The sequence below is a fragment of the Trachurus japonicus genome, chromosome 24 (assembly GCF_045865225.1).
Source record: "Trachurus japonicus isolate A0001 chromosome 24, Traja_1.0".
In the NCBI taxonomy this organism is placed as follows: Eukaryota; Metazoa; Chordata; class Actinopteri; order Carangiformes; family Carangidae; genus Trachurus; species Trachurus japonicus.
This window is the reverse complement of record NC_140930.1, coordinates 421853-439876: the sequence shown is the minus strand read 5'-3', so window position 1 is coordinate 439876 and position 18024 is coordinate 421853. Positions and strand designations below refer to the sequence as shown.

The window sequence follows — 18024 nt, the reverse complement described above, 5'->3', positions numbered from 1 at the left end:
TTTCCACTAGCCCTAGTACCTGGTACCAGGAACTATTTTAGTTCTTCCTCGGCCCTGGTTCCTAGCAGCCGAAGCGACACTATAACGTGACGTCAGCCGACTGCCTTCCCCTGATTGGACAGAGCGTTGTGACGTCAGCCGACTGCCTTCCCCTGATTGGACAGAGCGTTGTGACATCAGCCGACTGCCGTCCACTAGTTGCGTTTCCATCAGCTGTTTAGATCATCTAGATCAGGGGTCTCAGACTCAAATGAGCTGGGGGCCACTGCTGGCACTGTCATCTCAGTGGGGGGCCACTTCAGTGTTCGAGACAAGTATAAAAATCACAAATATTTCTGAAGACGGGGTTTATTTTCAAATATTGTATGATAATTAGGGCTGTCAAACGATTCAAATTTTTAATCGCTATTAATCTCAAAATTTCCTGATTGCATCTTTTTTGTTTTTGCTTGAAATACTGAAATACCAGCAAGAGGAATGGAAAACATAAGAAACATCCAGATCTGGACGTTTAAAAATCATCTGTCAGAGAGAGAGAGAGCAGCCTCGTTTGGTGACAAGAACAAGTTCTCTAGTGTAGGACATGAGAAGAAAAAACATGCAGGCCCCCCCCCCCACAGTAACCGTAGTAACTCACACACACTCAGACACAGACACGTACACCGACCTGGAGAGACAGCCCCTGCTGCCGACCTGTGTGGCCACGTCTGGAGAGAAGCAGCTTCTCTGTTTCCCCAAACTACGGAGCGGCCCGAGGTTAGCGCATTAATCGCGCGTAAAAAAAAAAAAAAAGTGCCATTAAAAGCATTTTGCATTAACACGCTAACTTTGACAGCCTTATTTTTTACGTCAAGACGCGGGCCGGATGTGGCCCCTGGGCCGGGAGTTTGAGACCCCTGATCTAGATGTATCTGCATCAGAAAATGATGATGGAAACGCCGTGATTCGAATTAAAATCCCTTGATTCGCACAAACTGAAATACGCTGCTATGGCCGGGTTTTGGCAGAGATGGGGACTCGAGTCACTGTGACTTGGACTCGAGTCGACTCAAGTCGCTATTTTGATGCGACTTGACAAAAAATAAAAGACTTGCGACTTGACTCGGACTTGAAGGTTAAAGACTCGGGACTTGACTTGACTTGAGACACGATGACTTGAATGACTTGAATGACCAGCCGCCACCGCTGAATTTTTCACCGGCACGGCACCAGCTCAGTCGGTGTTTTTTTTTTCTTCCCCGGACTTTTTATGCACTTATTTTGAAAGGACCGCTGGAGAGAGAGAGGGAGGGGGAGAGAGTGAGAGGGGGTTTGGTACGGAGGGGCCTCCAGGGTCAGCGGGCGTGCTACATGGATCTGTTAGACTATAATATAATACATCCATGGCGTGCTATCACGCTCGCAGCTCAGTGTTTTTAATCAGAGATTTCATCTGGAGTTTCAGTGACGGTGAGCGGCCTGACGCTGCTTCATTAACGCCGCGTCGCCGCCGCTGTTCAGAGTCGGGGCAGACGCACAGTAACCAATAGACATATGGTAACAGTCACCTGTTACCAGCGTTACCATAGCGAGGAGCTAACGTGTCCTTTTTAAAAATAAAAAAATCTCCTCTGCTTCAGCCTCACGTTCTCACTGCTGCAGAATCTGCAGTGACTACACAGCTGTTTGCCTGTCAGTTAGCATCCAGGAATGTTTCAATGTTACACATTCTTTGACTTTTGAATATAAAATATCAAATTAATATCTAACTACTTGAGTGCAGGCTGAGAGTGGTGTTGTCATGATAGAATATAGCTAATAGATTTTATATTCTATTCTATTGATGTAGTAGGAGTTAACCTTTTGTGATCAGATCAGGTATGAAGAGGCTCATTAATGCATTACAAGACGTGATAAGACATAAGACATAATAGATGTTCTATTCTATTCTATTCTAATATATTGTCTTCACTTTATTTAGATCAGATTCTGCGGGTGAAATTGCAATACTAAGGTGGCTTGACTTGGACTTGACTTGACCTATGCAGGACTTGACTTGGACTTGACTTGACATAACCTGTGACTTGACTTGACTTGACTTGCCCAAAGAAAAATGACTTGAGACTTACTTGAGACTTGCACATGTGTGACTTGGTCCCATCTCTGGGTTTTGGTTGGTGATTCGAATTAAGTGGTGACGTAGCGTACTTTCACCCCGTCTGCTCCCGTAGATGGAAACAGACACGATTCAAATTTCTTTTAACGCGCATTTCCCAGTAATTCGAATCACTTTGGATGGAAACATGGCCACTGATTGGACAGAGCGTCCTCGCTGGAAGAGAGCAGCGCTACGTCCCACATGACGAATCAAACCCAGAAATGTCAAAACCAGAGCAGCACCAGCAGCTGATCTGTATATCAGACTGTTGTTGTTGCTTCACCTGAGTTAAATGTTGCTGTGTGTAAAACCACTGTGGTCTGTTAACGAGCTGCAGACCAGTCAGTTTGGAGCTGACGAGACCAGAGAAACAAGACACACGGACAATGCGACCCCGCCCCCGCTGAGGAGGAACTAGAGAACTCAGCTGTAGTGGAAAAGCACCTTTACTGAGCCGAGCCGAGCCGAGCCGAGCTGTGAAAGTGTAGTGGGAAAGCACCTTTACTGAGCCGAGCCGAGCCGAGCCGAGCTGTGAAAGTGTAGTGGGAAAGCACCTTTACTGAGCCGAGCCGAGCCGAGCTGTGAAAGTGTAGTGGGAAAGCACCTTTACCAAGCCGAGCCGAGCCGTGCTGTGAAAGTGTAGTGGGAAAGCACCTTTACCAAGCCGAGCCGAGCCGTGCTGTGAAAGTGTAGTGGGAAAGCACCTTTACCAAGCCGAGCCGAGCCGAGCTGTGAAAGTGTAGTGGGAAAGCACCTTTACCAAGCCGAGCCGAGCTGTGCTGTGAAAGTGTAGTGGGAAAGCACCTTTACTGAGCCGAGCCGAGCCGAGCTGTGAAAGTGTAGTGGGAAAGCACCTTTACTGAGCCGAGCCGAGCCGAGCCGAGCTGTGAAAGTGTAGTGGGAAAGCACCTTTACTGAGCCGAGCCGAGCCGAGCCGAGCTGTGAAAGTGTAGTGGGAAAGCACCTTTACTGAGCCGAGCCGAGCCGAGCCGAGCTGTGAAAGTGTAGTGGGAAAGCACCTTTACTGAGCCGAGCCGAGCCGAGCCGTGCTGTGAAAGTGTAGTGGGAAAGCACCTTTACTGAGCCGAGCCGAGCCGAGCTGTGAAAGTGTAGTGGGAAAGCACCTTTACTGAGCCGAGCTGAGCCGAGCCGAGCTGTGAAAGTGTAGTGGGAAAGCGGCATTAGTGTCCAGCCTCCTCCTGACTGTGTGTGACTGTGTGTGACTGTGTGAGAGACAGGAAGTGTGTCTTCCTGGCAGCAGTGTCCTCTGGGAGATGTAGTTCCTTCCTGTGCAGAGCCTCAGACTTGGCTGTGCTCCTGCCCCCCCCCCCAGCTGTCTCCATGGAGACAAACATTTCTTGATTGATGACTCGTCCAACCAGAGCAGCATGTCAGAGCTCAGCATGATGGGAAATGAGGGGTTTGTTTCTACACACTGTTCCAGTTTGAGACCTGACCCAGACTCTTTGTGTGTTTTTCAGGGACATCAAACCAGACAACGTCCTGCTGGACGTCAACGGACACATCCGCCTCGCCGACTTCGGGTCCTGTCTCCGCATGATGGAGGACGGCACGGTAAAGTATTCTCTACTCTACCCTTCTAATGGACTCAGGTCTCAGGTCTGGGACTCAGGTCGTATTCATCAGTCTTCTTAAATTCCTCCTGACAACACCAAGAGTCGACGTATGAGTAAAAAGATTCTTGTCTGAAAGCTGCAGTTAGAAGTTATCAAGCGTCTGACTGGTAGTGAAGTGTAGGACTGAGTTACTACAGGACTGTGAGCCGTAAACTCAGTTTTAGATGACGTCACTTCCACGTCCATAGGAATGACCAATCACTTGAAGGGAATCCTTATCTAAGAATATAGAAATACCTTAGACATATCTCAGTGAATAGAGTAAACCCTGAACTTCCTGTTCCCTGGTCTAAAAGTCTTTCTGGTGAAACCCCTCATACCAGGTCTGTGGTGAACTATCCCTTTAACAGAAGCTTCAGAGAGTTCCAGGTTTAGTTGTAGGACATAAACCAGGTCAGTAAATACCCTACCGGTGAATGTTGAACTGTCCCTTTAAATACCCTACTGGTGAATGTTGAAGCTTTACACTGCAAAAACTCAATCTTGCCAAGAATATTTGTCTTATTTCTAGTCAAAAATGTAAATTCTAGTCAAAACAAATCTCATTCTACTTAAAATAAGACTCATCACACAGGCCAGAGTGTCTTATGGAGGTTATCTGATGTTATTTATGGCTCTTTAACAAGTAGAAACAGTCCCATTTCCCCATTAGACCATGTTTTAACATGAAGCAGCTGAAACCAGTGGAAAGCTTAATGGTTGTGAGGTGTAGTAGTCCGTTAAATGTGGTGGCCCTGAAGTGCAAAACACAACGGCAAAAGAGAAAACACAACACAAACAGAGAAAACACAACACAAAAAGAGAAAACACTACACAAAAAGAGAAAACACAACACAAAAAGAGAAAACACAACACAAACAGAGAAAACACAACACAAAAAGAGAAAACACAACACAAACAGAGAAAACACAACACAAAAAGAGAAAACACAACACAAACAGAGAAAACACAACACAAACAGAGAAAACACTACACAAAAAGAGAAAACACAACGGCAAACAGAGAAAACACAACACAAAAAGAGAAAACACAACGCAAAAAGAGAAAACACAACACAAAAAGAGAAAACACTACACAAAAAGAGAAAACACAACGGCAAAAGAGAAAACACAACACAAAAAGAGAAAACACAACACAAAAAGAGAAAACACAACACAAAAAGAGAAAACACAACACAAAAAGAGAAAACACAACGGCAAATCAGAAAACACAACGACAAATTACTAAACAACGGCAAATCAGTAAACACAAAAGCAAAAGAGAAAACACAACACAGAAAGAGAAAACACAACGACATTAACCAAACCGGAAAAGGTAGGTACCCTCGGGCTGGTTTAGGCGTGTGAAGGGAGTGGTTAAGGTTAGGGTAAGATGCAGGGATAGGCTTAGCCTTGCAGAGGCAGCCAATCAGAGGCAGAGTAAGGCGGGTCTTGGCGTGGCCATAGTAGGAAAAAAAGTATCGCAAGCGGGACTAGCACAGAGGCCGCTATGTGTTGCCCAAAATGTTTGGCTTTTGTGTTTTCTGATTTGCCGTTGTGTTTTCTGTTTTGCCGTTGTGTTTTCTCTTTTTGTGTTGTGTTTTCTCTTTTGCCGTTGTGTTTTCTCTTTTTGTGTTGTGTTTTCTCTTTTGCCGTTGTTGTCTGATTTGCCGTTGTGTTTTGCACTTCAGGGCCACCGTAGTTAAAGCCTAACGTTAGCTTTTTACTTCTGGACGTCACACTGGACAACACACTGCTGTGTTGATTCAGTAGAGTTGGTAAGACTGCTGTATGTAGAATATGCAGGGGTTTTTCTTTTTCTTTTTGTTGTTGCTCTGTAAAAATTGTTTTAAATTGAGTGAACGGAAAATGTTAATTTAAGAAGGGTAGGCAAAATAAGCTGATGCTTCAGCCTCTTACACCTTTTCGGTCAAAGTAAATTGATTTGCTTGTTGTGTTTTTGTTCTGATTTGTTTTGTTTTGTATTTATACCTTTTATATTTGTCTATTGTATTTGTTTTTATGAGACCGAAATAAACATAAACATAAACATAAACATAAGACGAACCACCGACACAAAGAGAAACTTTGGTTTATAATTGTTGCATCTGTTGCGTTTGGCGTTGCCGCCGGTGTGTTAATGGTTTCAACAGTTTTGTGTCTTTGAGTCGTCACGTCCCCGGTGTAAAAAGGCTGATTCTGTAAGGGATAATGCCCGACGAGGTGTCCATTATCAGAAATAAATGGACGACACGGAGGCGTTCGCGTCGGACGGTTGCTTCTGCGAAGTCCATTAATCTCTGATAATCAGACACCTGGAAGGGCATTATCCCGCTGTTACCATGGTCACTTACCAGATAAATACAGATTAAATCAATCACTTATAATTTAATGTTGTTTTTACCCTTAAAATCATACGTTTAACAATAAGCGGCTGAGCTGAGCGGACTATTTAATAACTCTCATCGGCGATAAAAGAAAAAAAAAGAGGGACCCGCTGTGACGGCAGCGTGTTGCCATGGTGACTGGTAGTTGATCAGTGAAGGGAGGTGAGGTGACGGCTTCTTACCGCTGGTGTGTTTACAGACTCCAGTGCAGTGATGCGCTGAAAAAAAGTTGTTATAGTCCGAGTGTCCGTTGCCGTGGTTACCAACAAGCGTTTGAGCCAGCGCAGTAATATTTAGAACGTAATCAGGCTATTGAACCGGAACATCTTTATGGGTGTCCATTATCACTTTTTAATGGACACCCAGCAGCCAATCAGAATCGAGGATTCACCCAGACCATGGTATAATAGATCTTATTCTTTAGATTGACAGTCGGACTAGAGTCAACAAACTCTCACTAAAAAGACACTTTAAGACGCTCGGTGAACGGGTCTCAGGTCCCTAACCCTCCTCCTGTGGTTCTGGTTGTGGTCCGGTGCAGGTCCAGTCCTCGGTGGCGGTGGGAACGCCGGACTACATCTCCCCAGAGATCCTGCAGGCCATGGAGGACGGGATGGGACGCTACGGACCGGAGTGTGACTGGTGGTCTCTGGGGGTCTGCATGTACGAGATGCTGTACGGAGAGACGCCCTTCTACGCCGAGTCTCTGGTCGAGACCTACGGCAAGATCATGAACCACGAGGTGAGACGCTTCCTGTCCCGTAGAGACATTTCCTGTCCTATAGAGACACTTCCTGTCCTATAGAGACACTTCCTGTCCTGTAGAAACACTTCCTGTCCCGTAGAAACATTTCCTGTCCCGTAGAGACACTTCCTGTCCTATAGAGACACTTCCTGTCCTGTAGGTGAGACGCTTCGGCTGTATTCGAAACCGCATACTAGGCAGTATATGGTAGTATGCCTAGTATTCCTACCTCTGTTCACTCCTCCGTCGAACAGAAAATCGATATGCCTTAAGGTCCAGTGATATTTATTGAGTGCGGACTGAATTAGGGAAAAAAGCCTTTAGTTAAGCCGCTCCATTAACATGGAACAACCTCCAGGCTGAACTGAAATTGTCTGAACTCGTATCTTTTAATGTATTTCGTCACTTCTTAAAGGACAATTCCAGTCGAATTCAACTCAGGGGTGTATTTTCATATCATTTTAGGTCTAAAAGAATGAATCTGAAGATTTTCAGTTTAATCGCTCCTGTTTTGCAGTAGTTGCGTCTGTCCCTGCGTCGCCACGGCAGCAATGAATGGGAGTGGATGTAAGTTCTGCTGTTTAGGCTGTTTCCAGCCCTCAAAGCCGCATTTTTTTTCCACAGACAGCGTCAGATGGAGACTCAAACATGCAGCCAGAAGTTTATTTACTTCAACAAGCCGACATGTTTGTAAAACTAGATCTAATTCAAAGTCTGGCGGAGTCTCGCGCGAGACCCAGTTGCAGTGCGCGGTGTGTTCAGGTGCAGTAGGAGCTACCGCTTGTGTCATAAACACAGGAATATCAACTCTTTACTTGCTTCAAGTCTACATTTTTTTCCACAGACAGCGTCAGGTGGCTACTCAAAGATGCGCCGAGAAGTTTTTTTTACTTGAAGCAAGTAAAGAGTTGATATTCCTGTGTTTATGACACAAACGGTAGCTTTTCCCACTGCACCTGAACACACCGCGCACGGCAACTGGGTCTCGCGCGAGACTCCGGGAGACTTTGAATTAGATCTAGTTTTACAAACATGTCGGCTTGTTGAAGTAAATAAACTTCTGGCTGCATGTTTGAGTCTCCATCTGACGCTGTCTGTGGCTTTGAGGGATGGAAACAGCCTAAACAGCAGAACTTACATCCAGGGACAGACGCAACTACCGCAAAACAGGAGACATTAAACTGAAAATCTTCAGATTCATTCTTTTAGGCCTAAAATTACCCCAGAGTTGAATTCGCCTGGAATTGTCCTTTAAAGGTCCGACAACAAAAATCAATTGAGCGGTGCCTTTGCTGACCAACATTGTCACCATGACAACCTTGCTCCTTGCACTTTGTTTTAACCTCTACTGTATTATGGCCCTATTTATTATAATGTAATATTGTAATGTATTTTGTACTTTATAATGTTGAGGACGTGTGCTGCTGCCCTCTTGGCCAGGAGGTCGCCCTGGAAAATGAGATCTCCATCTCAGCGGGTCTTTTACCTGGTTAAATAAAGGCTAAATAAAAATAAATAATGTGGTTTAGAAAACAGCCTTCCTGTCCCGTAGCGAGACGCTTCCTGCCGTGGACTCAGCTTCCTCTGCCGATGTTTCCAGGTTACCGTGTGTCTCCAGACTCTCGTCCTACTTCCTCCTCCGTTCTAAATCGGAGCGTTTCCCCCGGTGGACGGAGCGCCGGCGTCCTGCTCCCATTACATCCGTCCTCTCCTCTCCTCTGTCCTCTCCTCACTCCACTTTCCCTCTCGCTCTCGTTTCTCCAGGAGCGTTTCCAGTTCCCGTCCCACGTGTCGGACGTCTCGGAGGACGCCAAGGACCTGATCCAGCGCCTGCTCTGCTCCCGGGAACGCCGCCTGGGGCTGAACGGCATCTCGGACTTCAAGAACCACCCGTTCTTCAGCGGCATCGACTGGGACAACATCCGGTCTGCCGAGGCGCCGTACATCCCCGACGTGTCCTCGCCCACCGACACGTCCAACTTCGACGTGGACGATGACGTCCTCAAGAACCCGGTGAGGAAACACAAACACACATCACACCAGTCTGTCCCTGTGATTCCCAGTTTGTCCCAGTGATTCCCAGTGTTCCCAATCTGTCCTGGTGTTCCCAATGTGTCCCAATGTGTCCTACTGTGTCCCAGTGTTCCCAGTCTGTCCCAGTGTTCCCAGTGTCTCTCAGTCTGTCCCAATGTTTCCCAGTGTTCCCAATGTTCCCAGTGTGTCCAAGTTTGTCCCAATGTTCCCAATGTGTCCCAGTAATTCCCAATGTTCCCAATGTGTCCCAATGTTCCCAGTGTGTCCCAGTGTGTTCCCAGTGTTCCCAGTATTCCCAGCGTGTTCCCAGTGTTCCCAGTATTCCCAGTCTGTCCCAGTCTGTCTCAGTCTGTCCCAGTGTTGCCAGTGTTCCCAGTCTGTCCCAGTATTCCCAGTATTCCCAGTGTGTCCCAGTCTATCCCAGTATTCCCAGTGTGTCCCAGTCTATCCCAGTATTCCCAGTCTGTCCCAGTCTCTCCCAGTATTCCCAGTCTGTCCCAGTCTGGACCTCCCTGACCGGTCCGGTCCGTGTCTTCCTGCAGGACCCCGGTCCTCCAGTGTCTCATACCGGTTTCACCGGGCAGCACCTTCCCTTCGTCGGCTTCACCTTCACCACCGACAGCTGCTTCTCCGACCGCAGCTCCGGCTGCGGCCGCCGAGGAGGAGGAGGAGGAGGAGGAGGAGGAGGAGGAGGAGGAGGAGGAGGAGGGCAGGAAGTGGAGGCCTTCGAGAGGAGGATCCGCCGGCTGGAGCAGGAGAAGCAGGAGCTGAACCGGAGACTCCAGGGTGAGACCGACGCTCCGACCGCAAAACAGGAGCAATTCAACTGGAAATCTTCACATTCCTTCTTTTAGACCTAAAATGTTAGGAACATACAGCCCCAGTTGAATTTACCCGGAATTGTCCTTTAAGTTAAATGTCCCCTGTTGTCCGGACTATAAGTCTGGTTTTTCCGTAGTCTGGCCATGCGACCTATATTTAAAAGCCACTTCTATACCAAACATATCGGCTCTGTCATCTATGAAGCCGTACCGTGGCGACTTTCCAACCCCTCTAAGCGACTTTTTTTGTCAAAAGCGACTAGCGACAAATCTAGCAGCTTTTCCCGGTGTTGTTACAAACGTTCCTGGTTTGGAGACTCCGATGCCGTGAGCTCCGTCCCCGTTCCAAAGCACAGAGACCGATGACACTTATATATGTTGTTTTCCTCTTCATGACGTATTTTTTGACAGATGCGACTAAAACTCCGGTGCGAAATATAGTCTGGAAAATTCGGTAGTGTAGTGAAGACGACGTGTTCACTGTAAAACATTAGTTCATGATGTGAATGTGGTGGTTTGGTTCCTGGTTCACCTGACGCTTCACAGTCAGACTCACGTGGCTGATACAGGTGTTTATAGAACCATATCAAATCTATTTTATTTTTTCCCAAATTCCGTTTTTTCCATTTTAATCTTTGGAAATTCAGTTTTTTTTCTTTTCCTCTTATTTTACCAGCAGAAAGACTGTTTTTAAAGGGACATTGTGTAGGAATTCCTCCATCTAGCGTTGTATATCTTAAGCAACTCAGTCGTATTTTTCATGCTGCATTCACCTGAAATTGGGCAGACGGCAGATGGACAACGGCATAAACAAGCCTCTATGTAAACAATACACGTGACAATATGTTGTCATGGTGATGTGGTATTGTTTACCTGACCAGCTAGCGCCTGTTAAAACTGTCACCACTGGTGTTGCATTCAGGTGCAGTCAGGCAGACGGCCGTCGGCAAACCAACCGGATGTCATTTTACTCCACCAGAGAAAGACGGTAAAACAATACCACATCACCATGACAACATGTTGTCAGACCACTTGTTTATCCTGTTACATGCAGCGTCTGTCGTCTGTCTGACGTCTGCCCCATTTCACCTGAATGCAACATCAAGAATACGTTCAGATATGCAACCGCACCGCTAGATGGGGGGAATTCCTACGCATTATACCTTTAAAGCTGGCCTGTGGAGTTTATACATATAAAACAATGTCCGTTACATTGCAGCCACTGCCTCACGACTTATTAGGATGATCATTGAACGCATCTCCACCACACAACAGTCCCTGGTTTACCCAGGAGCGCAACTGCCTCTGAGGAGCGACTTTCCCGCGCTGTCGCACAGGGAATTACGCATGCAACGCAACACGTTCGGATTTGACGTAGGGTTTAGAGCGCTGGTAAACAGAAGAGAAGAAGGACATGTTATCTTATTGTTGTCTAGTCTGATATGCAGCCGGTGGAAGCACTGACACTGCAGCCACCGGAGCGGAGGAGACCCCACGGCGGATTCGTCCCGCCCCCCTCCCCCCCCCCGACACGCACCGCACCGTAACTGGAGAGATCCGCCCGGTGAGCGTTCAGAGTCGACCACCGTATCCCCCCCCCCCCCCCCCTCTCGCTGACCTCCGCGGTCCTGGACCGCACAGGTACCAGGAGACCCAGACCCCCTGTCATGTCGGTCCTCCTCCCTCTCTGATCCGCCGCAAGTTGCCAGAGCCCCGCGGAGCCGAGTCTCTCCCTCCTCTCCCACACTTCAGCACCTGTCCTGGGCTACAGCTTGGCTCGCTCCACCGTCCTTTACTTTTGAAGTAGCTATAACTAATAATAATGCAACGTATAGCCTAACTATACACGCGTATGAGTGATCAGAACAGTAAATTGTTTACACTACTTTTAAAAGGAGTAAAGTCATTTAAAACGAGGAGCGAGCCGAGCCGAGCCGACACTGTGCAGCCCAGGACAGGTGCTGAAGTGCGGATGAGAGGAGGACAGACCGGGCAGGAGCAACCAGCCCAGAGGCGTCTCGTCGGTCCTCGGCCGTCTTTAATGTCCCGAGACACCCCTTTCAATCCGTTTAAAGGGATAGTTCAACATTTTGGCAAATTGGCCCATTGCCATAATCGCTATAGTCATAGCAGTAGGTTCGTTACCTTTATTTGTCGGTGTAAGCTATTTTTAGAACGGAGGAGCGGAGCGTCAGGCTGCTCAGAGCTACGCTATGGAGGCTAATGGAATTTCTTGGTTTCCCTCATCAAACTCATCAAATACAAAATCCCAAAACTCCAAAACGCTTTCGTGGACAAGTTGTGACCTGCACAACCACCACGCTATGAGATAATAACAGAACGTTACGAAACGGAGCCGTTTTCAAGGTAAATACAAGGTAAATACAGAGACTGCTTGCTGAAAAACTGTCCCTGAACGCAACACGCATCAGCGGTTTTGCATGAATTTACCTCGAAAACGGCTCCGTTTCGTAACGTTCCATTATTATCTCATAGCGTGGTAATTGTGCAGCTCACAACTTGTCCACGACAGCCTTTTGGAGTTGTTCGGTTGTGTATTTGATGAGTTTGATGAGGAAAACCAAGAAATTCCATTAGCCTCCGTAGCGTAGCCCTGAGCAGCCTGCCGCTCCACTCCTCCGTTCTAAAAATAGCTTACACCGACAATTGAAGGTAACGAACCTACTGCTATGACTATAGCGATTATGGCAATGGGCCAATTTGCCAAAATGTTGAACTATCCCTTTAAGGTTATTTGTTTGTGTTTAGGGAGGCTATATTTGCTTAGAATATTTTTTGGCAACCAGAAAAGCAATGTTTGACCCGGCGTGGCGGCGCCATCACACTCGCTCGCAAAAAAAAAAAAAAGACAAGAAAAAAGGAAAGAAAAAACGCACTTACACACATTTTGGAGGAGGGAAGCGCGTCACAGCATCATTTTTATTAAATCATGGTTTTCTCTAAATTAAGACAGTGTGCGGGACTATTTTTCACCCAGCCCCCCCAAAATGTAGGCCTATGTATAAAAATATGAAAATAAATTGCGTGTAGGCCTAGATATCGTTTAGGGATTTTTTTTTTTTTTTTACTAAACGTTTACAGTTTCATTCCGTGTAAACGTTTACACATGTATAAGGTCACACCCCTAAATAAATGCCAAAGCTGAATGAACACAACTTTTTTTTCTCTTCCTACTTCGCCAGTCACCTGGTTGCCTGGTTACCTGCACTTACCGTTCGGGGAGGGAGGGAGGGAGGGGGGGGTTAACGTCATCGAACGGCGCAGGCTGACTGTTGCAGTAGCCTACTCGAAAAAAAACACGGCTGATGGCTCGTAATGAGCAAAACTCCACAGGGCAGCTTTAAACTTCAAGTCTGAGTTGTTTAAATGACAGAAATCTGTTTTGATGAATGTAAATAAGCCTTAACTTTGGATTGACCTAATCCATTATAATTAAACAAGATTTTATAGCCGATACATTAAAAAAAGAAGAAAAAAAACAGGTTTGTTTTCACTTTAAAATTGTATACAAAACAAATGAGACAGATAAAGCTGCAAAACTATAAAATAATCACTGCATTCAAAACAAAAACCTATAGACGCTTGTTTATCCTGTTACATGCAGCGTCTGTTGTCTGTCTGACGTCTGCCCCATTTCACCTGAATGCAACATCAAGAATACGTTCAGATATGCAACCGCACCGCTAGATGGGGGGGATTCCTACGTACTATACCTTTAACCCTCTGACCTCTGACCTTTAACCCTCTGACCTCTGACCTCTGACCCCGTAGAGTCGACCCAGGCGCTCCAGGCTCCGTCCGGAGGAGGAGGAACTCTGTCCCGGGACAAAGAGATCAAGAAGCTGAACGAGGAGATCGAACGTCTGAAGAAGAAGCTGGCAGGTCAGTCGGGACAGAGGCCGTGGTCGTCATGGTAACCAGTGGTAACACACACACACAGAGGCCGGTGTCGGTACCAGATGACTGGTGATGACGTGGCACATGGTGATTGGTTGTGGTGGTGTAATGCGTTAGCTACTTGGATGCTACGGCGGATGTTAGCTACGTTAGTCTCTTCACTCCGTAGTAAATATGGACTCATCTGTCACAGACACGTCTCTTCTCTACAACTTTCAGACGGACACATCAGGAGGAAATGAACTTAGTTCCAGACCTGTCTCTGTCTCTGTCTCTACGACAACACACTCTGGCCAGATTTGGCTCAGATCTCCATGGCAACGCTAAACAAACGTTGGTGAACGCCCGTCTGCGCTAATTACAGTGTTTTAATCATTTTGGTCACTGTTAGTTGTGTAAATGTTTAATGTTATCATCAGAAAATATAAATAGTTGGGGCGTCGCGTGGCGTAGTGGTTAGAGCGGGCGCCCCATGTATAGAGGCACAGTCCTCGCTGCGGTCGGCCCCGGTTCGAGTCCCGCGTCGGGCGCCATTTGCTGCATGTCATCCCCCCTCTCTCTGCCTCCCCATTTCCTGTCTGTCTCAACTGTGCTATCTATAAAGGCATAAAAGCCCAAAAAATATACTTAAAAAAAAAAAAAGAAAATATAAATAGCTCACTTCACTGTCGTCTACCTACAACTTTTATAAATCCATCCATCCATCCATTTTCTATACCACTTATCCTGCACTAGGGTCACGGGTGAGCTGGAGCCTATCTCAGCTGACTTTGGGCGAGAGGCGGGGTAGCTACACCCTGGACAGGTCGCCAGTCTATCGCAGGGCTGACACATATAGACAGACAGCCATTCACACTCCCATTCACACCTATGGACAATTTAGAGTCGCCAATGAACCTAACCTGCATGTCTTTGGTCTGTGGGAGGAAGCCGGAGTACCCGGAGAGAACCCACGCATGCAAACTCCACACAGAAGGGCCCCGGCCGGCCGGCGGGTTCGAACCCAGAACCCTCTTGCTGTGAGGCGACAGCGCTAACCACTGCACCACCGATTTATAAATCCTCACGACCAATCACCATGCGCCACGTCATCGCCAGTCACGGCGGCGATGACGTGACTGGAGCACCAGCTGGAGGAGGCGAGGCGGTGTCGTCATGGTAACCAGTAGTTGAGGTTGTTGAGGTTGTTAAGCCCCGCCCCCTCTCCTCTCTGCTAGACTCTGATAGGCTGGAGCACCAGCTGGAGGAGGCGGTGTCGCTGCGTCAGGACTACGAGAGCTCCGCCTCCAAACTGAGGAGTCTGGAGAAGCAGGTGAAGACGCTGAGGCAGGAGAAGGAGGAGGTGCACAAGGTGAGTGGGGGGGGGGGGGAGGGGGGGGGGGGCACAAGGTATAACACGTTACATATGCAATCACATAATTCATAATTCAGAATAAGATAAAGTCTGTACATTAATACGGGCGCATTTTCGTTGCAAAAAAGCCACAAATCTCTTTACAGGAAGTTTAAAACTGTTGCGTTAACTTGACACGAGAGCAGCCATTTTCCTCCTGTTGCCTTGGCAACGTTGTGAAGTGACGTCATCAGGAAGTCATTCAGGAGTCGGTTGGAAGATGCAGGTGTCTGTTGTTCCCAGCTGGTTGAATCCCACTAGTTTCATAATAGTCTGTGTCAGTAATACAACAGACTGGAAGCAGAAACACACATTTAACTTTATTGTTTAAAATCCTTCATCTCTACAGAAGTTGTAGCGTTGTCTTGTTGTGACGCTACACAGCTGGTTTGACTCATCGTTGTGTGAGTGTAGTTTAGTTTAGTTTGCTGGAGGAGCCCTCTGGTGGTCAGAGATGACATAGTGTCCCTTCTAAATAAAGGTCACAATACATTCATTCCCATACACACGAAGCCTATGTTCATATACATACATACAGAAAGGTCCCAGTCATTTCCTGCTGTGGAGAAGCTTGGTTGATACAGACACAGAGGGATGTTTGTATGGAGATGCAGAAGATGAAGATGAGCTACTGAATGAGGAAGGATTTAGAAATAAAAGCCGTTCGCCCTCTTGTGGCCATAGATGACACAGCATGTATTATTGATATTTAAGTGGCTTCTAAACAAAGGTCACATGACCAAGCTACTAAACTAAAGCCACTTATCCACAAGTTTCCCAACGTCATCTCTGGTCAAACCCGGAAGCCGGTTTTGCCGGTTTGGTGGAATTGTATGTTACGTTTCCATGGTTTCCAGTCGTTGTCATAGTTACGGTAAACGCATGGATCTATTAACGCTGGCTGTTAACACGGATGATGTCAGTCTGTGTGATATCCACTGTTAGAAGCTGCTGTGATGATCCATGTGTTTTACAGATTTACATTGAAAAAAAAAAATAAATCCATGCATTTACCACGACTACCGAAACCATGGAAACGTAAACATAAAATTCCACCGGAAGAACAAAACCGGTAAAACAGGCTACGTTGTTGACGTTCAGAAGAAGGTGGATAGTCCAGAAAATACTGAGGTCCATCACAGAGTTTAGTCTCATTACAGCTGATTCATGTGATCCAGGGTGAGACTGACTCCTCCTCCTCCTCCCCTCCTCCTCCTCCTCCTCTCCTCTCCTCTCCTCCTCCTCTCTCTCCTCTCCTCCTCCTCCTCCTCTCCTCCTCCTCCTCTCCTCTCCTCCTCTCCTCTCCTCTCCTCTCCTCTCCTCTCCTCCTCCTCCTCTCCTCCTCCTCTCCTCTCCTCCTCCTCCTCTCTCTCCTCTCCTCCTCCTCTCCTCCTCCTCCTCTCTCTCCTCTCCTCCTCCTCTCTCTCCTCTCCTCCTCCTCTCCTCCTCCTCTCCTCTCCTCCTCCTCCTCTCTCTCCTCTCCTCCTCCTCTCCTCCTCCTCCTCTCTCTCCTCTCCTCCTCCTCTCCTCCTCCTCTCCTCTCCTCCTCCTCCTCTCTCTCCTCTCCTCCTCCTCTCCTCCTCCTCCTCTCCTCTCCTCTCCTCCTCCTCCTCTCTCTCCTCTCCTCCTCCTCTCTCTCCTCTCCTCCTCCTCTCCTCCTCCTCTCCTCTCCTCCTCCTCTCCTCTCTCTCCTCTCCTCCTCCTCTCCTCTCCTCCTCTCCTCCTCTCCTCTCTCCTCCTCCTCCTCCTCTCCTCTCCACCTCCTCCTCCTCTCTCCTCTCCTCCTCCTCTCTCTCCTCTCCTCCTCCTCTCCTCCTCCTCTCCTCTCCTCCCCCTCTCCTCCTCCTCTCCTCTCCTCTCTCTCCTCTCCTCTCCTCCTGCTCCTCCTCCTCCTCTCCTCTCTCTCCTCCTCCTCTGCTCCTCTCCTCCTCTCCTCTCCTCTCCTCTCCTCTCTCCTCTCCTCCTCTCTCTCCTCCTCCTCCTCCTCTCCTCTGAGCAGCAGCTGTCTGACTCCCTGGAGCGCCTGAGGAGCCAGACCAAGGAGCTGAAGGAGGCGCACTCCCAGAGGAGGCTGGCGCTGCAGGAGTTCTCTGAGGCGTCGGAGCGCGTGGCCGAGCTGCGCTCCTCCAAGCAGCGCCTCTCCCGCCAGCTCAGGGACAAGGAGGAGGAGGGGGAGGCGCTGCTCCTCAAGATGGAGGCCATGAGGCAGGAGATACGCAAGACCGAGAAGAACCGCAAGGAGGTGAGGAGGAGCTGGGGGGGAGGAGGGAGGGGGAGAGGAGGAGGAGGAGAGGAGAGGAGAGGAGAGGAGAGAAGGAGAGGAGGAGGAGGAGGAAGAGAGGAGAGGAGGAGGAGAGGAGGAGAGAGGAGGCAGGAGATACGCAAGACCGAGAAGAACCGCAAGGAGGTGAGGAGGAGAGGAGAGGAGGAGGAGAGGAGAGGAGGAGGAGAGGAGAGGAGAGGAGAGAAGGAGAGGAGGAGGAGGAGGAAGAGAGGAGAGGAGGAGGAGAGGAGGAGAGAGGAGGCAGGAGATACGCAAGACCGAGAAGAACCGCAAGGAGGTGAGGAGGAGGGGGAGGTGGGGGGGGGGGGGGGGAAGAGAGGTGAGGAGAGGAGAGGAGGAGCAGGGGGAGGAGAGGAGGAGGAGAGAAGAGGGAGAGGAGGGGAGAGGAAGAGGAGAAGAGAGGAGAGGAGAGGAGGTGAGGGGAGGAGAGGAGGAGAGAGAGAGGAGGAGGAGGAGGAGGAAGAGGAGGTGGGAGGAGGAGGGGGAGGAGAGGAAAAGAGAGAGGAGGAGGAGGAAGAGAGAGGAGAGGAAGGAGGAGGAGAGGAGAGAGGAGGAGGAGAGAGTGGGGGAGAGGAGAAGGAAAGGAGGAATAGAGGAGGAAGAGGAGAAGAGAGGAGAGGAGGAGAAGAGGAGGAGGTGAGAGGAAGAAGAGGAGGAGAGGGAGGAATAGAGGAGGATGAGAGGAAGAGG

General features: G+C 48.3%; 1 protein-coding gene across 1 annotated transcript in view; it reads left to right on the top strand.

Annotated features, from left to right (window-relative positions):
- The window catches only part of cdc42bpb (CDC42 binding protein kinase beta (DMPK-like)), a 69933-nt gene that overhangs the window by 12681 nt on the left and 39228 nt on the right, over positions 1-18024 (top strand). The window contains exons 6-12 of the mRNA XM_085770331.1: positions 3619-3712; positions 6681-6881; positions 8649-8897; positions 9461-9704; positions 13532-13642; positions 14875-15008; positions 17050-17292. Of these exons, the coding sequence (XP_085626457.1) occupies positions 3619-3712; positions 6681-6881; positions 8649-8897; positions 9461-9704; positions 13532-13642; positions 14875-15008; positions 17050-17292 (1276 nt within the window). The remainder of the gene's footprint in view (positions 1-3618; positions 3713-6680; positions 6882-8648; positions 8898-9460; positions 9705-13531; positions 13643-14874; positions 15009-17049; positions 17293-18024) is intronic.